Below are 22,956 nucleotides of genomic sequence, written 5' to 3'. Positions count from 1 at the left end.
ATAATAATTGATGAAATAATTTATATTTATTAATTATTGTAACAAATCATAATAAATATATTAAGTTACAAAGTTTGTATTTATGCTTATCATTTTTACATAAGATCTGATGCTCAAAAAGGAATAAAATAATAGTAGCCTACAACAACAACAAAATGATGATGATGATGATGATAAAAATTTTCATGATTTTCTGCTTTTTGGTCGTCCATGAAGCAGGCTATTTGAACCAAACATTAATCTAATGCAAACTGCATTCATAACACAGAATCACTGAATAAAATTCCACAGGAATGAGAAAACGCTGTATGGCTAACGGCAGCTTTCCCATATCTCGTTGGCGGAAGCAGAACGAGGGAGAAATAAATTATATTATTTTTCACTGACTGTCTTTTCACGTCTGGTCGAAGGCCATGCTGTAGCATTATTATACCCCATCTCATTGAAGGCTGCTGCACTGCAGAAGACCTCTGGCTCCATCGAGTGGTCACATGGAACAAGTGCAACAAACACACAAGAGCGGCACTCCGTTTTACCGGATTGTGACTCTCTGCCAAGTTGAGTTTTTACACGTCAGTAGTGAACCTGTACTGGTGAGTGGACGTGTACAGCGCGCGTCAGGCGGTTCCCGGATGCACCAAACAGAAACATGGAACGGGTAGTGGTGGAGGTGCCGATCAACAACGGTGAGATATATTTCCACCTCCACGCCTCACGCGCCGTTCAGCCACTTTCATTAACGTCTCCTATAGGCATTTCGTGCTTCTTTTCGATTCGTGAACAAACGCTCCTCCTCCTCCTCTGACGCATGCAGCTCGGAAATGAACGTGTTTGTAGCCTGTGTGGGGCTATCGGGCGTTACAGGACAGGCTATTTGCCTCGTTTCTGTGCAGACATTCTTGTAGGTGCAGGCTGCCGGCTGCTTGCAGCCGTACACCGTGGGAGACGAGCGGGAGCCGAGCTGCGGTCATCATCTGTCAAATGTCAGATCTGCAGTTGACAGACTAACTGTCAACTATACCTGCACCATAACATGGGCAGATGTATTCCCCATCATGGCTTGTTAAGCTAGACACATAGTAATGATCAATTATTAGTGTAAAGCAGTGACAGTAAAATATTTTATAATAATTTTTAATGCAAAATTATGTTTTCCTCGTCCATTCATATAAGGGAGTGCAAAGGTTTATGATTCAGAAGGGTGGGTTTCCAGTTAATAAAAAAGTCACTAACGTTGGACTTCGCAACAGTAATATTTAAAATGTGTTTTAGAATATAGTTTCCTGAGAGGTCAGAGGTCAATGCAATCCAGCCCTCCATGTGAATCATGGTTTTCCAATTCATTGTGGAATGTTTCAAAAACACTACCATGTTGTATCTAGTGGATTGTTTTCTGATCTTTTCTATCCTTTTACCAATTCAGGTTTTTCCCTTGCCAGCCCTTCCACACCACCACGTAAGCGTCAGGTGCGCTTTTCGGCACGGCATGATATCATCCTTTTGCGAGAGGTCATCGCTCAGAACCCCTTTGCCTCTAAAGAGCCAGGTTTGTTCTTTTTTGAAGGATCCCTCTGAACATTTCTAGGTTAGTTCCAAGAGAGCTGCATATTATTATTAGTAATATTATTAGTAGGCATTATATATCAAACTATAATGCACAGTAAAACATAAATATATTTTTGTAGAAACCTCCAGCAATCATAAGAGGCAGAGAGATCAGTATAAAAGAAGAGATGATGATTTCAACATGGACATGCCTATGTAACCAAGAACTAGTTGGACACAAAGTTCATGGCCTATATATCTCATATGTAAATTTCTGTGAATGTTTTTCAGGGCGGATCTGGGCCAGAGTGGGGGAAATTATCACAGCAGCCCTCCAAGATGAAAACTTTGAGGTGGACGCCAGGAGGTGTAGGGAGAGGACCATGCTGCTACTGGACTACTACAAGAAGCAAGACTTTCCCAGCCTGCGCAGGTTTGTGCTCCAATCAACAGAACTCATATTTAAGTGAGAATTTAATTAAAAGTAAACTGTATCATTTCCTGGAGAAACGATTACCCTGACCTGGATATGCGGTGCTGTAGAAATTTGCCACTACTTACCAAAAAGAAACCCAAGTTTAACATGTCTTTGCATATTTGTGTGTGCATTTGGTGTACTCAGGTTTGGAACAGAGAGGTTGTATGCCCAAAAGGAGGATTTACTCCATGAAGTTTTGGAGCTGGAGGCGGAGAAGGGGCTCTTGGCCAGTAGCGAGGGCACAAAGTACCAGGTGGGAGTCAGTGGTGTGGTGTTCAGCATAGATGAGAAGGTAGTCTTATATGTCAACAGCAGCACAACAAATGTGTTTTTAAAGAGGGTGATGTTGATTGAAGTTAAGAGGGTGATTTGTTTTAGAGGGGCGGACCCATTGTACAAGCTCCAGCTTCCACCTCACAGCTAATTTGTCAGCAGTGGTTCATTGGACTGATCAGCGCTGCCCTCAGCCAGACATTACAATAAAGTGTTGACTGAGTGACTGAGCTAAACAGTTATATTTTCAGAGACTACATGCATATTAAAACCGCAGACTGTAGCCCACAAAGGTAGGGTTGGAGATCCTATTCTGGAGCATTTTTTACAAAATTGTTTGAAATCCTCTTTACACTCTGATTGCAAACAATTAATTGGGGGGCAACCGCCATTCCGACATCCCTACAGTCTGACAGGCCTAATTGTCTAAATGGCAACACTTAATATTATATCTAATATCCCATCATTCCGACAAATCTTGCCTCCTGTGGTCGGAATGACAGTATTTTTTTCTTTTTTAAAACATCCTGCCTTTCCAACAATTCCTTTAATAGCATATTTTTCCCCAAAAGATTTTGCACTGGTTGAATTTAGGGAATGGAGAAAGGAGTTGGTTAAGTTTAGTAAAAACACCAGGTAGAGGCTAGACAGGCCAGATAGATAGAGAGTCCAGAAGTAGAGAGTCCAGATAGTAGGAGGGAGTCACCTGTTGAGTAACGCACATTTCCTTATATTGAAAGCCTTGTCGGAATGGTGGGACGATGGCATGTAGGAAAAGAGGTATGTCGAAATGGAAATGGTGGTTTGTCGGAGTGGTGGGATGTCGGAATGACTGCATGTAACCCAATTAATTAAATGCTTTTTCACAAAAATGAAAAAGAGTCAGTCACCTGTGGGATGGACAGTCCTGTAAAAACACCATCCAATCATCGTGAATGCAACTCAATTGGATCATGATGTGTCAGTCAAGCTGCCATCTCTTTCTCCCTCCCTCTTCTGCGCGTACCACTCTTCATGAACTAATCACGTGCGCAATCAGAGTCTTCAACAAGTTACGGCTGCGGAAAAGCAGTAACCAAATGTTCCACACTAAAGTCTGGTACGTGGTAATCTACCTGTAAGCTTGATGCTGGGTGGTTTATTATGATGTTAGGTGTTTTCTTTTACGTGGATGAGCCATGAGAAAAAGCTGGCGTACAGTTAACGGTGCTGAGCAGTGACACACGACAGTATCGTGGGTAAGCCGCATCGCTCACATTGGGATTACGTTGGGTCATGCTGCGAGGGTAACACCTCCGTGGCTTCACCTTGACGTCAACCCAACGCTGAACAAGCGTTGCGTGTTCCTGCACTCTGGAGGCGTGGCTTCAGAGAGGAAGTCTGAGGAAAGGGGCTTGGACTTTTGACTTGTGTATTTTCAAAATATGGCCTGCTAGAACCGTTTTTCCAGGATCTCCAACCCTACCTTTAAAATAAGTGCTGATGTCATATGTAGGTTGGATACATCTATAGGTAGTGAGCAGCTCTAAAGTGTTTGATCTGCTATATTGTCAGAGGCCAGAAGATGCAAAAACATCCATATTTTCACAGGAAAATAAGCTAGAGGTCATGTTAGATATATTATACACAAACAGCAATTTTCGTCTAGAGGTTTCGCTCACCATTATTAGGGGCCGGGCAGACAATAGTGTTTAAATTTGAAAACTTCCTACCAAACCAATGGTAAATGCTACAGTTTTGAAACCTTCACCAAATACTTTCACAAACCTATTTCCTCCCACAACTTTTGCTCAATTGACACCAAACTTGCTAGAGAGCATCTTCAGACTGTCCTCCACAAACGATCCACACAGATTTTTTATGTATTAAAAATTGAGCCTACAGTGAATGAAAACGTTTGACTGTAAACATCCAAACGTTTATATCGTTAAAAACAAATCAACAACATTTCCATGCTGTCTAGATGCAATCTATATCAGATTTTTGTTCAGATAACAGAATTTCTGACATTTTGACAATTTTTGAAATCTGCCCTGACAACTGCTGCCTGGCTGGGTGATGATGATGACACGTTAAAATGATATCAGATATCTTCAACTGAAAACACAAGACAATAGTCCTGAAGGTGGCGTTACAGCATGCCTCTAAATTTCAAAACTTTGAAAATTCATAACAAATCAACCATAATGTGCTACAGCTTTGGAACTTTAGCTTTCAAATTGCCTAATTTTGCCTAAAATTGCCCAGCCCCGACCATTGCTGCACAGCAGCTATAACTAGAAAATTTCCTCTCGGGAAATTTTGAATGGGCCACGGGAGCTACTGCGGGTTGTGCCATCTCTGTCAACATGGGAATCAAACCCACGATCTTAAGGTCAAGACAGAGCTGATCAGACAGACACATGATCATCTTTCTATAAGCACTGATATGGAGGAGCTGTAATCACATTAGGTTAACTGTGTGTGTGTGTGTGTGTGTGTGTGTGTGTGTGTGTGTGTGTGTGTGTGTGTGTGTGTGTGTGTGTGACTGTAATCACATGAAGCTGGTTCTAGAGTCTGTGTGTGTGTGTGTGACTATGAGCTGCATCCTGTGTCAGTCTGATTTAGCTGTGTCTGTGTTTATAAACATTTAAACGAGCGGCAGGTGGATTGTTTATGAAGTTAACGAGCTCTGGCCTGGTTACCACAGCAACTCCAGGTGGTTACCACGGCGATAGGGCCCCCCGCAGGCTGAGACAGACAGAAACGTGGAGAAAAAGAGCCATTTTCTGCCTCTGCACCGGTCTCACATTTAGGCTTAGCATGACAAAACGGTAACTCCTATCAGAACAAAACACAGATCAACGTTGCTCTAAGGACTTACTGAAATTTTTGGTACGATTTGGTGTTTCTACAGTAAATATTTTGGCGATGCTGGCAGTTTTAAAACATCAGGCCGTTCTGCTTCTCTCAGAAAATATTTGTATTGGAGTCAATGAGGAGCAGAGACAGACGTGGCCGCACTTAGAGGCTCCGAGTTTAAATTCTGTAAGTCTCTCTGATATTTTGAGCAGATGATGAGTGACAGGACAAGTTTGTCTTACAAATTCTGAAAAAATTATGTGTGTAGAGTGTAAATTGTGGCCGGGCCGAGTTTGGAAAGAGAAAAAATCTGGAGTTTTTCTGGCATCTCTCCCACTCTAACCGATGATGTCACGCACTCTGTCACGAACATTCCGTCCAATACACACCCATTATAATCTCATAATTTCTCCAAAAATGATCATGGTCATTGAACAGGGATTGATCAAAAACTATATGACCTATCAAAACGTGGAGTAATACACCAATACACAAGACTTGTGTCTACTGTTTAAAGTTTAAATGGAGTCTCTAGGTGAAAGTATGCCTGAGCAGTAGACGTTTGTTAAACTCCAATGATTGGTCTTTTTCGCTCTTTTTTTTACGCCCGTCCCATTGACTTCAATGCAAATTTTTGCGCAGTTATTCGCGACTTACGTCGCGAATAATTCGTACACTGTTGAGAAAAGTAATAGCACACCGATCCCGATCAGGACGCACGTTTTGATATGTAATATGTCCTGCAACTCGAAGAGTTGCAGGACTAGTAGCGAACCGAAAGTTGGCCGGAAGTGGAAAAATAACTAGAAAAAGCATTTCCAAGAATGGAAATGGTGTGACTGCTGATAGCAACTGAACGCTGTTGCAGAATTAGCAAATAGTGCAAGCAGTGATCACCATACAAATGTTTGACCAAGGTAGGAATCGAACCCACAACCTCATTGTCATTAGACTTCCACTCTGCCTCTAGGCCACAGTGCACACACAGTTGCAGAGACATTGTCTGTTAATGATCTGCACACTGTCAACATCAAGAAAGCTTGAGAGTCAAGCTTGAATGACTTAGAATGAAAATTTCTGTGAATTTCAGGCTGAGAGCAGCAGTTTCAACATGAAGCAAGTTATCAGAAGTCAACAGATGACGACTGGGAAAATAATTCACTATAATTGTTGTTGAGGCAAGATTTGAACAAGCAACCTTCAGGTCTCCAGACCAGCAAGCTAACCACTAGGCTTTCATGATGTGCTGCAAACTGGTATGAGTAATCAAGGAGATAACAAACACCTGTGACCAATTGAAGGCGGGGGAGGAGAGCAGAATTCAACATAACATAACAAGAGTTCTTCCCTTGGATTCGAACCAGTGACCTTAGGGTTGGGAAGCGGCCACCCTAACCCCTACACTACAGTGGAGTTGTCAAGAAGACTGTTGTCTGTTAATGATCTGCACACTGTCAACATCTAAAAAGTTAAATATTTTAAAAAGTATAAAGAGTTAAAAAGAGAAAAGTAATGCCAATAAAGTCCAGAAAAAGCTGCACGTTTTGATATATGAATTGTTGAAATAGCACAAAGTATGAAGGACTAGAAGAAGACCGTAAAAAGGCGGAAGAAAATGGCCAAACAGAAGAACAATAGTGTGACTGCTCAGCAGTCACACTAATAAGAAAAAATCCACACAATAACAGTAGTGCCCGGGCTTCGCCCGGGCACTGGTCCCTGCAGCTATTTCATAGCTGTTGGGACCAGTGCCCGGTGCGATTGCCCGTGGCCCTAATTATCATTATCATTGTCATTGTCATCATCTTTTATTACAATCAGGGTGCCCATTATGTCATTAAACGTAGTTGATGAACCACTCTTTACTTTCTCTGTTGTACATATTGTATCTGTTCAAATATTTAACTGGAAATGAATCTAGCCAGTGGATTCAGACAATGCCTTTTTATTTTCTGTGAAACAAGCTTAGCAACTTCTACCTTCACACCAGCTATACTGTCTGCCACTCCCAACTGCAACCTTTAGTGCTTTACTGTGGGACTATTAGTGCTGCTACAACTACTCTCATGTTCACTTTTATTACTACACTATCTACAGTACTGCTACCATTGGTGTTGCCACTGCTTTTCATGATTCCCATTTTCTTTATTCTTCCTGTTATAGATGTAAACTTGTCCTTCTCTTTCCCAGGATGATGAGCTGAGAAAGCGAGCCATAGAAGAACTGACTCTCCAGGAACAGGACAAACCCAATATCACTACCACACATACACCCACCACAGGTAAACACAGATTCAAGACACTTCCTTCTCTATCATTACAACCCCCGAGAGAAGCAGATCAGAATGAGGTTTGTGTAATCACTGAAATGATACTGTAAATCATAATAGAAAACACTGCCAGGTGTTTGCCAGTAAGTTTGAAAACAAGCAACACCCTTTACTGTAGGTTTTGTTTATTCATCCATTTTCTGTCACTGGGTTTGGGTTGCAGTGGCAGAAGACTGTTAACATTAAATTGATGACAACTTCACTGGTCACATGGAAAGGTTGGACCTTTATTTACTGTTCTTTAATAGATCATCTTTAGGTTCAAACTACACTACAATTGATGTTGCTGATAAGTAGAAATCAATGTCCCATTTAGCCAGTAAACAAATCTTAAATAAGCACTGTCCCAACAGAACCAGAGGAAGATCATGAGGAAATGGCCGTGTTGTCGGCGGCGCCCACAGCCAAGCGACCCTGCCAGTGCTGCTGCCAAACCTACTCTGAGATTCTGAGCTTCCTGGAGAAACGCTCAGAGGCAGAGCAGCGGCTGCGTGAGGAAGAGCTTGCTCTTCGCCGTGAGGAACTAGAGATTCAGAGGAGTGCGTTTATCACAAAGCTGTGTAGTGTTGTCCTGCCATTTTCACTGATCATTCAGTCAGTAATTTCAAATTAGGTCTTCATAGCATTTTAAGGTAAAATGCAATATGGATTTGTTATTACATTTTAATAATACTTTTAATTTAATAGTCAATAATTATGTCATTATTTGAATAATTATTTCTTCATTTAACTGTTATTCATTTTAAGGCTGGAACCACTGCAGCTTTAAAACCTTAGTTGTTTTTATTCTATACAGAGACAGTTTGAATTGAACTTCATTCAAGTTTGAATTGGACTTCATTAAAGCCTGATAATGATTTGGATTATTATAATTTCATTTAGACATCTGAGATGGGGGGAAGTGTAAATGTCTGGCACCAGGCAAAATTTATATCAGAAAAAAAGTGGAACCATTACAAGAATGATCACATCACATGTAGAGACATAAGTGCATAAATAGAATTATCAATTGAAAAATTAGATCTTTTTTTTTTGGGGGGGGGGGCAGTTTATACAGTATGTCTGTATAGAATTAACCCTGACATTCCCCATACATTTCCCCATTCCCCTTCATTTTGAGAACAGTTCAATACAGTACAGTATAGTTATTATGTACCTTTTCTTATTCCCAGGTAAGATTGCGCTGGAGAGGGAACGCCTGGGAGCTGAGAGAAAAGAGAGGGAACGCAGATTTGAGCTGGAAAGCCAAGAGAGACAGGTCATCTTAGACCTGCTAAAAGAGAAGGTGCTGAAAGGCTGACAAAGAAAACGTGAATGATGGACTTAAAAAGGAGGGAAACAAGAAAGCAGGACCAAGTAATTTGAGGCATTAGAGGCATTCAGTTAACGCTGCATTATCTTACTTTTTTATAACTATATGTATCACTCCACTTTACAGGTGTTGAAGCCGTACGGACGGTACTGTGGAAAGTAAAGATGCCTTTGTCAATCTAAATAGCCAGTCAACCAAGTAATGTGAGTGTGTGGGTTTATGCAGAAACACACTGTACAGTAAGTTGAAAGCATCGTCATTTGCCCAGATCAGCTGCACAGAAGCTGATCTATGGACAGTAGATACCAGCATGAACTCCCAGTGTTTTTCTCCTTACTGCACAATCTGCATGAGGATTGAAAAGCAATAAAAAAAAAATTACAGGACTGTCAGAATAGAAAAGTATGTTATGTTATGTGTGGTGATCCATTAGGGCAAAACTGAGAGACAGGATCGCCATGTGCCAAGATGTTTGGTTGCACAAAAGTGGATGAATGCCATTTCTTGTGTAACCAACAGACACGCTGCAGTTTAATTAAACCCTGCAGCACTTAACCCAATCAATTACTTCACACATGCTTTGATTAGCCACTACTTTTTCAAGCTAAAGACTTTTTAATTAACTTAAAAGTAAGACTCAATTTTACTGACTGTAAATACAATACACATTGAGTGATAAGCACTTTTGTACTGCAAAAAAAACTCTTACTAAAACAAGCCATGAAATGTGTGAAATTAAATGATTATATCACATCTTAGGTGTTTTTTGTTTTGTTTTGTCTTTTTCTGCTGTAAGATAGTACAATTTCTGTCAACATTCTCAGTTTACATTTTAAATAAATATGGAATTGATGCTAGAGCACTTTTATTTGTGTGTTCCACTAATTTACAGGTCATTTTTTAATTGAATCATTTTATTACATGATAATTGTTCCTGTGAACTTCTGTAAATGATTTGTATTTAAATTCTATTTTTCCATAAGTTCCAACAACATAGATTACAGTATACAAAACGTATGGTTAGTGGGATACTGTTTAAACACATGAGAAGTAGCTAACTGATCACCACCTCAACACTTTGCCTTAATACTAATTTATCATGATCTGACAACTACTGTTTAACACTTTGAGAGGGACAATTTTGCATTAATAGCATCATTGTACAGAAATGTTTTCTTTTTGGTCAGGGAAAATTGTAATGCAACATTTATGAGTGTATAGCCTACAAATATCTTACATTGTGTTATGATTACTTTTACCAAAGTTTGTCTTTCTGATAACTTATTTTTACAATGTGCTTTCCATTGTACAGAATTGCCCAAGAAGATATTATGTAGGGCAAAAAAAAGAAGCCTGTCACATTTTTGGCCGTACCGCTTTAAATTGAGGTCACACGAATTCCACACACTGATTGGTTAAAATATTAAAGTGCACGCCCCCTTTTGTTTCGATGTTACCTCTGATTGGTTCTCTTTAACGCCACTCTCTCTTTTCCAATAAACGTCTGCGCTTGTGGCGTTTTTTTTCCTCCCATTTTTTTTCTACTGCTGCGACCGCATTGCTGTAAAGTTTACAGCAGCCACCTTTGAATGTTAGCACCGGACTTTTGATTTCAAACCTCTACAGCAGATGCTAGCACACGTTTCTGGACGTCATAGTAACGAAAAGAAAACGCGTTTGTCCAGCAGACGATAAAGACTCGGTAAACCCGAAGCTTTCCATCTGCTGCTGGTTGTGAGTTACATGTAGAGGAGGGGGGGTTGTGGTGCTGGCCGATGAGGAGGTGGTTGTTGTTCACCACCAGCACGAGAGTTGCTCCCACGTTTCAGGCGGAGCGTGTTTTCGTAGTCATCTTTAGTTTGTGTACAAAGTCAAAGTCACGTTACGGAGCTTTTATTTTCCTCACCGAGGAGATGCGTTTGGGTGCTGGACTCCAAAATCCGAAATCTGAGTGAGGTAGCTTCTAAAAATAAAAAAAAACGATTTTCAACGTGGTAGTGGAAACGCAGGCACGGAGGACCACGTTGATTCCCAAGCAACATGCCAATTAGGCGTTTTGGGGGTCACAGGTATCTGGTCTCTCAACCCCCAAAGCTGTCGTATGGTTACAAAATGAATGTCTCAAGAAGTGGCTACCGTGTTTTTACTGCCAACTCCACCAGCGCCTGCATCGAGCTGGCCAAGAAGATCACAGAGTAAGTGATGTTTAACTGTCAAATAGCTACCTGTGTTCAAGTTCATGTTTGTGATGATGAGGATTGCTCTGGCTCTGCTGCCAACCGGTACACCTGGGAGTCACAGCTACAGGTGACCCGAGGCGACAGGTGTGTGGTAGTTTAGTAAAGATGAAATGCAGTTTAGTGACTCTCCAAACACACACACACACACACACACACACACACACACACACACACACACACACACACACACACACACACACACACACACACACACACACACACACACACACACACACACACACACACACACACACAGTGAAGTGTGTGGAAATCAAACGGTTACCCATGATGCAAGCTGTCAACAAGATGATGAGGTGATGGCACGAAATGTCGCACATTATTCAGTCCACCACATCAGCGTAGAAGGATTCATGTAAATGCCTAATCAATGAGAGAGAGAGAGAGAGAGAGAAAAACACAAAGTCCATTTCAATGCATCATGATGCAGTGAAATATACACAACACCGTCTGTGTTTTGCAGAAAATTGATAAGAAACAAAGCGCAACTTAATCAAAGGTCATCAGCTTTACATTGTGTCTTAAGTAAGAGTGTGTATTGATTGCAAGACAACTTCTTCCTGTGATTGCTTGTATGTTATCATATTGCAAGTAAGTCTGCTATATTGGTAGAGTACAGTATGGTCCAGTATTGTCTCAAAGTCTTGATGAACCTTTGGGATTAATGTAACTTTGGTGTAACCACTGGTTTAGTGGCTTTTTAAAAAGTCTTTAAATCATGTTTTTTTTCTTTTTTTTTGACATTGATATAATCCAACTTTAACCCATTGAATGTTGGCACAAATTATTAAACAAAGGCTGCATATGATTAGATGATTTCGGCAGATATTGCAATTGCAACTCATTTTCACTTGAAAAACTTTTTTTTTTTTAAATTTCACAAATTTTGGCTGGATGCATTTGCATCATTAGAATATGTTTTGTTTGTCTCTGTACAGTAGCAATAAAGACTTATGTTAACAATGGACAACAGTGTTGTCATATCTTTATTAAATATAAATGCAGCCTCTGCAGTTTTCAATTACATTGTGCTTAATTGTGCAGCCCTAACAGAAACTAGAGAGTTTTGGCATAGTCAGGTTTCTTACTATTGAGTCTGTGGAAGTTTTAAATTTATGTTAATCATCATTGGCCCTAAAAGCATCATTGTAGATTATCATTGAATTGTGCATAACATTTTACAGTGGAGATGAAAGATTTGTCTGAGAACTGTGGGTGTTTTGTCCTCCGGGTGTTGTCATGGGAGATTTAAATAACCTGCCATTAATAACCATTGTGATGAAAGGAGGTTCCACTGTGACATCAGGTAACAGACGCTGTATTCGTCAAGTTACTAAGCTAGCCAAACTATTTTAATCAGCAGTGACTCATGTAAAATAAAGTAGAGAAACAAGTGAGACCAGGTTAGATGCATCTGAACGAAGTGAAAACAAAAATAACAGGAGGTAGCCGACTAACTAACCCCAATGGCTACAAACATCAATAGCTCCTCTCCGTGTTGGCTTTCTGAAATTGGGGAGATTCCATGTTTTTCCAACCCTGCCTGCAGACTTGTCAGAAAGCCAAGCACAACCTGTACGCCACAAATAAGAGTTTTGCTTTCCACGTTTTCATTGTTTGGAAATAACAGGGCATTACTAGGGAGACTATGTCGCCATTTAGGAGCCAAATAGAGTTTTCTTGTAGAGCAAAGGTGAACATGACCACACAGAACATTTTAATGAATCATGGGCTGCATATTTACTTGGATGTGCACATGTGATAATCTGGCTGTGTGTAAATCCCCACAGGACATCAGTCGGCCTCATTATTTTTTTTTTTTTAGAGCCGTGTAAATTTTCACTGAATGTGTCTAACAGAGAGCGGTTTGTAAGGCTGCACACTGATTCACTTTGAGTTTGAGTTTTCCCTTGTTGGACACATATCTACAGTATGATGAGGAAAATACTTAAAAGGATAGGTTTCATCTGCTTTTAATGTAATATAGTCATAATGAAGGACAGCAGTATTACAAATATTGGGACAAGATCAAGGTTGGATGATGTAAACAGGGTGGGGGTACAGTAACGGAGGCTTGTTTTGCCTTGTGGGATCCCTGCTGACTGTTCTGCAGAGTCTCTGACTGGCACCGAGCCAAATCCAGTTTCAAGAGCCATCAAGTTCATTATTTACAACCAATGTGGTTACGTTACTGTTTGGTTTCAAAGACAGTGTTATTTTCTTCCCAAGGCTCAGCTGTGTCTGTGATGCCCAGGCTTGTTCAGAGTTTCATATCGTGCATCTAAAATCAACTTAGTGTGTGTGTCCATGACAGGAACTTTTGAATTTAAAAAAAAATCACATTTGTCTTTGGAGGTGGTAACCGATGCCATCATAATTACACCACTGAACTTTACAGAATGTAAAATTACAAGCTTTAATTTATGGCTGTCATGACTTTTTCCCCCCATAAATGCTCCTGTGGGTAAATTACCTTCCCAAGCACTTGTTCACTGCTTTTTATAGTCAGTGGGAAGGGAACGTCTCCTGCTGCCAGAGCCCAAAAGTCGTCACAAGGGAGAGATGGAAATTTCTTATCTTTGCTGACTAATACTGACTTGCATATCACAGTTAAGAAAGCTATTTGATTATGTTATTAATTTGATTGATCTGTCTAGTATTTGTTTAAATGTAGGAAAAAATAAGAAAAATTGTGCAAATTCCCAGAAGCCAAAGTGATCAAATGTCAGATTCACCCCTGAATCTCAAAGATTTTTCTTCCATTGATATAAAAAGGAGAAAACCAGCAGATCCTCAACAATGAAACTAAAACTAAAGAATGTTTGATCCCTTTTCTGATAAAATGAAAGAACTGATCTTCAGTCAGTCAATAATCACTACTTAATTATAAAACACATAAAGGTGTGTGTGTTTCTTTTCCTCAGGCGGCTGGGCGTGGAACTGGGCAAGTCAGTGGTTTATCAAGAATCAAATTCAGGTAAGGCAGCTAAATATCCTCAGGTCCCACATTTCCACATTGATGAAATATGACACTTTAACAGCTGTGGTTAAGTGACTTTGCACTTGAAACACACAAGGGTTGTTTATTCTGTTTGTTGTTGGTTTTTGTTTATTTTATCAGAGACAAGAGTGGATGTGAAAGAGTCTGTCCGTGGGCAAGATATCTTTATCATTCAGACCATTCCCAGGTGAGACAGAGGGCTGCTCTTGATGCTTTATATCAATCATATTATATTACAGAGCATATTTTGCACAGTTCATTTCTGTTGTCACATTCCCAGTAGCTATGTCATTACACTGCATTTGCCCTCACCATGCAATCAACTGGAAAAAGTCAAAAAAAATTTCCTTTGTGCTGTGACCCTGGTCAGCATTCCAGATGAAGTTTACCTCCACAGCTAGTGAAACAGGGAAGGCAACACCAAGTATGGTGGTCGGCCTTGTTAATCAGTTATTTGCTATGACGAAGAGACGCGCTCCTAAAAGATAACCAGAGGTCAATGGAGGACGCATCATAGTTTTTGAGTGTGTGCAGATCCAGCAGGCCACTGACCTGTCTGTGTGGGATCTCTGGTTTCAACAAACTGTGGAGGCCGAACTGGCTACGTGCAGTGTCCTGTTACACCAACAGCTCTGCACCTCATAAGCAGTAAAACTGTTCCAGTCATCTAAATAACAACCATCGTGGTGGAAGATGGAAATCTCTGTATGGAACATAGAGTTTTGATAGTCAGGATGTTCCTTGAACCAAAGTCAGTTTGCAGTCCATAATGCAGTTGGGTATTTGTTTATTTTATTGTGGTTTGATCAGTTACATTCTCCACAGTCTGTGCATTTCAAGCTTATTTTTGGCTCATTACTCAGAGGAAAAGTCTGTTAAAAAACGTGACCGTGTGAAAACAATGGAAAACAGGTTAGCCCCACACAGCACTCTTCATTTACTTCGGTTTAAAATACACAAACTCGCTGTATAAACAAATATTTTTGAGGCCTCTTTTTTTTGGAGAGTTGACGGAGAGTTGACGGGGAGAGAGAGAGAGGAAATGGGAGGCAGAGGGGGGGGATGACACGCAGGATAGGGATCCGACCGGGGTCGAACCGGGGCCGCCTGCAGTGAGGATTATAGCCTCAACACATGGGGCGGGTGCTCTACCAACTGAGCGAAACACCGCCCCGTATAAACGGATATTAAGCTGCCAAAGCCATCATTCATTCACCTCAACCTCAGCAATGTGACTCATTCGATCTTCTATGTGGGCGACCAGAGGCTCAACCTGTTTGCATACCAGCACTGTGCTTTTGATGAACTTATGTTTTCTTCTGCTTGTCAGAGATGTCAACACAGCCATCATGGAGCTGCTGGTCATGGCTTACGCCCTGAAGACGTCCTGCGCCAAGAACATCATCGGAGTCATTCCCTACTTTCCTTACAGCAAGCAGTGTAAGATGAGGAAGAGAGGATCCATCGTCTGCAAGCTGCTCTCATCCATGTTGGCTAAAGCTGGTATGGACTGCATGTTGTCATCTCCATTTTTGATTCGTCACCAATAACCCATGGAATGAAAACACACCTGAAATAAAGTGACGTAACAAGCGTCCTTCCCCTCTTTGCTACACCCCTTTTTTATGTTTTTTTTTTTTTTGCTTGAATAGTGAGATAAAAAAAAAAAATCATAGTAATGACATAAATAAGTGTAAATATGATATGAGTGATCTATTGTAATACAGCACCAAATAATTCTACGCTTTTAGTTGCAGATCCATATTTCAGTTGTCTTGCCTCTAAATTTCAGACAAACCCTGTACTCACAACACCTGGTAAATCTATCGTTGTGTGCTTCAAACACTGTACTATCTGCCTGTGATGTTCAGGGCTTACTCACATCATCACCATGGACCTCCACCAGAAAGAAATCCAGGGCTTCTTCAGTTTCCCTGTAGACAACCTTAGAGCATCCCCCTTCCTCATCCAGTACATCCAGGAGGAGGTGAGAGTATACAACACTGTACACTCAGATGTGCCTCTTTGTCAAACAGGCACAGTGTCACAGAAGCAAAAAGACTACTTTCATTGTTGTTATGATCAGAGCCTAGTCTAATATTCCAGCAGTGAAAATATTGTTCCTGCTTCCTCAGATCCCAGATTACAGGAATGCCGTAATTGTCGCAAAAACCCCTTCAGCCGCCAAGAGGTAAGAGATCTCCTCTCCTTGTCTTACAATGGACAGTTTCATTCATGTTGGCTTCTCACTGCCCTTTCCCTCATATTATTGCTCTGTTGTCGACATGGTTACGCATCTGTGCAAAACTCCTCTCTGCTCTCTTTTGCCCATGTTTCCGTTTGTCAGCTTCTTTGACTCTGGCGTGTCTGTGTGTTTATCCGTCTCAGAGCTCAGTCCTATGCTGAGAGGCTGCGACTCGGGCTGGCAGTGATGCACGGAGAGGCCAATCACTCGGAGTCGGACATGGCCGATGGTCGAAACTCTCCTCCCCCGTCTCTCCGCACCACCACAGGACACACCGGCCTGGAGCTGCCATGTAAGATCATAAAATATAACAACATGCGCACTCATAAATTATTCCTCAGTGTTTTGACTTTGTTTCTTCCTCTACCCTCTGACAGTCATTTACAGATTTCAGTATTACCATTGCTGAAAATAAATCACTTTGGAGTGATTCTCCCTCGTCATGTTTGGATTGACTCTCTGTAAACTCAAACTTTTTTCTCACTACTCATCCCCAAAGGCAACAGGAATGTGTTTTGTGCTCTTTCATCCCCCATATCTTTAGCATGTGATGTGTTCAGCCAAAGAGCTTTTCTGTCAGTGGAGATAACCTCACAAAACTTGACCCTTCCCCCTTTTCCATGAAAATGACACAGCCTATACTGAACCTTTGAAGTAACCTGAATATTATAATTTTTTGTTGCCCCTCATACACCTATGTATGATTGGGGAAAAACTGAAATTTCTTCATGCTGATGATCAATTCAGCTCATTTTGTGGATGATGTGAGGAGCAGTGTTTTACAGCAGTAATGTGAATGGTTGAGCATTGAGCTGTATGGGCACAAAACTGTAAGAAAAAGTGAATGGCAAGTTACACGCAAAAATCATAAACTTTAAGTTTGGCTCCTTAAATTATTTAAACATAAAAAACTCAGGTATTTTGAAATATTTTAGTGTTCATTATCTTAGTTTTTGTAATACTCTTGTACCTCTTAGTGAGGACCTGCAGCCAGGCTGACCTTTGCTCACAGTTTCACTCTCTCTTTCAGCTGCCTTAAATGGCCAACTTAAGACAAGACTAACAGCTATGCCAAGCTGCTGTAACACACACACACACACACACACACACACACACACACACACACACACACACACACACACACACACACACACACACACACACACACACACACACACACACACACACACTAGGATGTTTCAGGTCAGTCCTGTCTTTGGCGTTGTTGTAGCCAGCTGTGAAATACCACAGGCAGTCACTGACATCACGCCCTTTTTTTTTCTTCCTCAGCCGGATTTGTTTCCCTCCTCATCTTGTCTCATCTACTTTCTTTTCAGCTGAATTTACCATCCAACTCCTCCACTTAAAATACTCAAAGAGTTTCTCTGTGTACATTGTGTCTTGTAATGTTTTGTCCTTGTAATGTTTTGTCCATGTTGTCTGTTGGTAACTTCATGTTTTGTACCATCCTGTCTTTTGCCACAGCAAGGAGGACACGCTATGTCCCATTCCCTGGGATAGAGCTCCCAAGTATGACTGTAAAGCTTGAATCCATTCATGCTTCCTGTTGATTGATCCTTCATGCATGGCAATGACAGAGGGAGTCACTGAGGGCATCCACTTCATTTTTTTATCTGGACACAGAAGAATTAAAGTAGGAGTACTCCTATAAGAGATTTTACATCTCTTTATTCCGTTATGGGGGAGGAAACAAATCCTAATTTAGCAGCAGTAGTGAAAAACTATGTTCAGGCAACAGTCTCAGCAGAGAGGGACAACTTGATAATCTATACATTACATTTATATACAGTATGCAGTCTGTAAATTCAGGCATGCAGCAAAAGGAGAGTGATTCCTCTATGAAATATGAGATGCATGTCTCACGGCAGTGCAAAAAAAAAAAAACTGTTGGCAGTGGCACCTTTTTTTTTAATTTATATTTTTTCCTTTTCCTGAAGTAAAGTAAAAACCGCCTTGAGTATTTAAGATATTATCAATATTTTATTTCACACACTGACCCCAGATGACTACAGAGAAGGAATTTAGGACCTGCAATACTTGTCCAGATGTTTTTTTTATTTTAGTCATCCATTAATCTTTTCAGCAACACATCTGTTTAGCAGCAGAATTACAATGGGCAAGGATCAGATGGGGATCTTTAAAAAGAAAAAAGAAAATTCAAATGAATAAGGAAATGAAACACTTGGAACATGTCTGTTACAGGTTTGTCCACCCTACGTACGAGGATGTGGCCACAGCAGACGGACTAACTAGCCAGTCAGTTTCTCTTTCGTGACTCAGTGTCTCTCTTCATACCAGCTCAGGGAACGGGGAAAAACCATTTCATTGTCTTTAGTGACAAGGAGTTACACTGTTCTGATATTGGATCATAACACAAATATTGTTTCTCTGTGTCCCAGATTATTTTTGGAAGCCCCCAGTCTCACCTTTTCTCAGTTGAAATGATTTTGTTTCTTATGAAATTACGTATTGCTGAAGGGAGAAACAGTGGCATGAACCCGCTTTGTTTATCATGCTTAAGTATCCAGTAGCATTACAGTACTTATAATGACTCATTCTAATTAATCCTCATAATAGATGGGAGGATATGAAATTATGTAGAATTTGCCACATACCGGTAGTTAATTATGAAATTTTAGTTTCTTAATTGATTAATATGAACAAAGTATTGCAAAGCAGTCAATCCAAGCTGAACATTTTATCTTTTTTAGTCATTTAAAAAATGTCCTAAAATTGTAGCTGTAACCTCAGAAATAGATGAAATAAGATTTTATAGATATTTTATTTCATGTAACCATTCAAAAGAAGTGGAAATAATTTATTTTTAATATCTGAACAGAGGTCTTGCTGAATGATCTTGTGCTGAATTTAGAGACTGACCTCTGGATGTGTCTTGCTGTTGTTTGGAAGAAGGTTTTTGGCAGGGTCATGTCTGGGTCGACCATGTGGTGGATCCATCAAGTCAGACATGTGGTGGGCTCTAGACATGGATCGATTATTGTTTGAAATCCTCCCATGCACTTTTATGAATTTGTTTTGGAGTTGCAACTTCCATTTGGGGAGCTATAGATTTTTTTCATATGAAATTCTATTTAAAAAAAAGAAAAGAGAAAAAAAGCAGTGTTTGTTTCCATTACAAATAATCGTCGATCCTGCTCTATAGGTCTGAAAAGAGGCTCAACTCTGCATCCACGTGTTCATCTACCACTTGACCAAAAGCAGTGGACATTCAGTTGCAGTGTGTGAACCCATCTTAAGTCTTGGTTTGAATTCAGCAGGAGCACAAATTAGTCCTGTTCTCTAATTGGAGTGATGATGTGGTAGATGGAAACTTGTTGAGGGTCGAGCTGTCTTGCATGAGGTTTGCAGGTTTTTATGAATAAAAATCTCTCTTCACCAAATCTATCTTAACTTTACCTCGCTTCAAGAATTCACCATTGATTGGCCTTACCTGCAGAATATACTGTATCTTCCTGTCCTGAAAATCTTTTTCCCTCATCTGTGTCTTTCAGTGATGATGGCGAAGGAGAAGCCACCTATCACTGTTGTGGGAGATGTAGGAGGAAGAATCGCCATCATTGTTGTAAGACCTCAAGCTTTTATGTGATTATTTATTATTATTATTATTATTATTATTATGGAGATTTAGGAATCTAGTCCTTATATTGAAACAGAAAAAAGTTGTCTTAGGAAGATGCAGTGTGAGGAATGCCTTTAATTAAATATATTCTACACGTGAGGTCTTCACATGTTAGCCTACAAGGTAATATAACCTGTAAAAGAGCTGTTTCCAATGAGCGGGTCCCCATTTAGTTTGACTTGTTCACATTCATCACACAGTGCTGCCAATGGTGTTGTCACACTAGTTCATTGGTCTGTTGGTAACATTTAACATGCAACATAATATGCAGCAGTGTACTGGCAAAGGCTGGTGAGAATAATGTAAAAAAAAAAAAAAAATTATATTGAAGTAAAATCAACTTTGTGTGTGTTGTTAGATCTTCAATGGTGCTCATGTGTTTTGGTGAGTAGCACTGAATAAATATCTAACTGATTATTTTGTTTATGTCACAGGTTTAGTTCAGTGGGGGTTAAATGGTGATGTATCTCATAAAGAGGGTCATCACATAACAACAGAGTTATACCTAGTGTGTTTGATGCTCTTTGTGTTCAGATTCAATTCACATAAAATAATAAAATAAAGTCTCAGAACCGTTCAGTGCTCAACACATACGTATTAACTCAAAATATGGAAACTAATGTTGACATGAATTTTATCCAGTTGTCTAAGTCTTATGTATGTTGCTTTCCTTTTCTCAATCCCCTGTGTGATCCCGAACCCTGTGGTCGCGTTCTCAGGATGACATCATCGATGACGTGGAGGACTTTGTTGCGGCAGCAGAAATCCTGAAGGAGAGAGGAGCCTACAAGATCTACATCATGGCTACACATGGCCTGCTGTCTGCAGACGCACCGAGACTAATAGAGGAGTCTGCAATTGATGAGGTGAAACTTTGTGTGCATGGCAACATTATGCATCAGCCTGTCTTATGTTACTGAATATAATTTTATAAGGCACATTAAAAATGTATGTGAAATGTGCTTGATATGTCAAAAAAATTACACCAAAGGTGATCTGGAACTTCTTAACTGCAATGCCGGTCATTTTTAAGAAATGAGCATGTTTTGGCTGAGAACAGGAGCTGGGGAAACTTTTCTGTCGTCTCCTCCTCTGTGCATGTAACACATTCATTTTTCTACCTTTCTGCTCTTTCATCAAAATGTTTACTAGAGTGGGCTTGCTGTGTATAACCTTTATGATTACTGTGTCATGGAGGTGGAGCAGAAATAAAACATATTATAATTATGCACTTTTTTATTATTATTAACACGTATCAGTGTGACATCCTGTTTTCATACACATTGACTTTCATTAGTGTTTATTTATTATGAACTTGTCACAAGGTTGAGGGGACTTCCTCCCTCTTTGAATTCAGCCTCTGTATTAGTCAGATAACTGTGTTAGTCAGGTACTGTGTGAGAGGAATGGCTTTGATTATTGGATAAGCCCACGAGTGAGGTTTTCACACATTCAAACTTTACAGTAGTATTTGTTGATTCGTGAACAAGTGACATCTAAGTTGTCAGTTACTTTCAGGTTGTTTTTCACATCTTCCCATTTCATGTCACAGATGTCTAAAAATGTGTTTTAAAAATAGTAACACAGTTAACACAGTTCACTGTGTGTGCCTCCAGGTGGTGGTGACCAACACGGTTCCTCATGAGGTTCAGAAGCTCCAGTGTCCAAAGATCAAAACGGTGGACGTCAGTATGATCCTGGCCGAGGCCATCCGCCGCATCCACAACGGAGAATCCATGGCCTATCTGTTCCGCAACATCACTGTGGATGACTGAGGCAACGCACTCATGCATTTACATTCCTGCACAAAACATGTTACAAAGCTCTCTCACACACACACACACTGAGGACCAAGAATCCAGTTTACTGCAGCCCTGCTTATTTTGTTGATAAAGTTGTTGACAGAAACTGGCACAATTTACTTTGTTACATATGAAACAACTTAAGCTCTACTTTATTTTTGTGATATGTTACATAGTCTAGAAACTGTTTCACTAATACATGCTTCCACCATTTGGAAATATGAATAACACAACAGTGTATCATGCAGATACATAAAATAAAACGGCAAATAAAACTACTACTTCTTGGGTGATTAAGTTGTCTTTTTTTTTTTTTTTTTTTACCTCGTAAATTTAAATTGCAAAAGCATGGATATACTTTAGTAACTGGATAAAAGTATCACAGTACCACAGCTGGCATTATGAAGAGCCAGTATGGTTTGCATTTGGCCGTGTGGGCGTGAAGACATTTCTGGAACTGTTAGAAATGTACAGTAGAGCAACTTCACACCTGAACCTAAACTTTCAGTATCAGTTTCAGTCACAGCTGCTTTGTGAAGCATGGAAAAGCGAGAAAAGTCGCACCACAGTGTTGAGATAAAAATGCTCATCTTAACGCTTTTATGTTTTGTACCAGAGCCACATGAGGCTGTTTCGTCATTGTATTACACAGTACAGCACTTAACAGCAGCAGAAAGATTCAGTGTCATGCAGGTGCTGGGATTTGATTGTCTCTCTCACGATAACTACCGGTAAATGAAACATGAAACTTGAAGGTTAATGCATAAAAATGACAGGTGGTGATTATTGTACATCATCATTGTGGTTTAACACAAACATATTATTTAGCCTGTAAATAACATTTCAAAATGTAAAAACTCCCTTTTTGTATTTGAATAGGTGACTAAAGTGCATCCCACACAGTGACACATGACCCATAAAGACTCGAGTAAATATAGTCAAGTGACACATTCTGTAGTTATTTTTACTCTACACAGGAAAAAAGCGATTTAAAAACAGCATTGTAGTGACTGCAGTAGGCCTAAATGCTACACACAGGCTACTGACATTTCGTTACACTCTGTTTTCTAACTTTGCTGTGTTCTGTCCAGGACCCTGAACTTGTTCTAAACGCCTCAGAGTCGCTTTAATCTGCTGAGGAGCTTTGACCAAGTCCAGGGGCGAAGACATCTGACAAACTGAGTCAAAAACTCTGAATGGCCTGTCTCGCT

The 22,956-nt window shown here is 40.2% G+C and overlaps 2 protein-coding genes across 3 annotated transcripts; both read left to right on the top strand.

The window, feature by feature from the left end:
* Positions 1-605: 605 nt before the first annotated feature.
* Positions 606-9,133, top strand: LOC310987061 (uncharacterized protein). Of its 2 annotated transcripts, XM_083973213.1 has the most exons (7): positions 606-686; positions 1,424-1,546; positions 1,837-1,978; positions 2,168-2,276; positions 7,328-7,418; positions 7,820-8,005; positions 8,639-9,133. In XM_083973213.1, the coding sequence occupies exons 1-7, from the start codon at positions 650-652 to the stop codon at positions 8,764-8,766; spliced, it is 816 nt and encodes a 271-aa protein (XP_083829339.1). In that variant the 5' UTR covers positions 606-649; the 3' UTR covers positions 8,767-9,133. The 2 variants fall into 2 exon arrangements, with proteins under 2 accessions (XP_083829339.1, XP_083829338.1); XM_083973212.1 differs by lacking the exon at positions 606-686 and having other exon boundaries at positions 1,325-1,546.
* A 1,178-nt stretch (positions 9,134-10,311) lies between these two features.
* LOC310994315 (phosphoribosyl pyrophosphate synthase-associated protein 1-like) lies at positions 10,312-22,038 on the top strand. The gene is made up of 10 exons (XM_083982957.1): positions 10,312-10,973; positions 13,961-14,013; positions 14,158-14,224; positions 15,368-15,540; positions 15,909-16,024; positions 16,173-16,228; positions 16,426-16,574; positions 19,816-19,886; positions 20,663-20,809; positions 21,560-22,038. The coding sequence occupies exons 1-10, from the start codon at positions 10,819-10,821 to the stop codon at positions 21,716-21,718; spliced, it is 1,146 nt and encodes a 381-aa protein (XP_083839083.1). The 5' UTR covers positions 10,312-10,818; the 3' UTR covers positions 21,719-22,038.
* Positions 22,039-22,956: the final 918 nt, after the last annotated feature.

This window comes from Trachurus trachurus (assembly GCF_905171665.1).
Source record: "Trachurus trachurus genome assembly, chromosome: 1".
Lineage (NCBI taxonomy): Eukaryota > Metazoa > Chordata > Actinopteri > Carangiformes > Carangidae > Trachurus > Trachurus trachurus.
Note: the sequence above shows the minus strand (reverse complement) of the source record. Positions and strands in the feature narration are given on the sequence as shown.

Excerpts from the sequence above, each read along its gene's own strand:
- LOC310987061 (XM_083973212.1), top strand. The coding sequence starts at position 1,351 with ATGTTTCAAAAACACTACCATGTTGTATCTAGTGGATTGTTTTCTGAT. Across the intron at positions 1,547-1,836 it reads CTTTGCCTCTAAAGAGCCAG|GGCGGATCTGGGCCAGAGTG; the intron begins GTTTGTTCTTTT and ends AATGTTTTTCAG. Across the intron at positions 8,006-8,638 it reads GGAACTAGAGATTCAGAGGA|GTAAGATTGCGCTGGAGAGG; the intron begins GTGCGTTTATCA and ends TCTTATTCCCAG.
- LOC310994315 (XM_083982957.1), top strand. The coding sequence starts at position 10,819 with ATGCCAATTAGGCGTTTTGGGGGTCACAGGTATCTGGTCTCTCAACCC. Across the intron at positions 10,974-13,960 it reads CTGGCCAAGAAGATCACAGA|GCGGCTGGGCGTGGAACTGG; the intron begins GTAAGTGATGTT and ends TCTTTTCCTCAG. Across the intron at positions 19,887-20,662 it reads GAAGAATCGCCATCATTGTT|GATGACATCATCGATGACGT; the intron begins GTAAGACCTCAA and ends TCGCGTTCTCAG.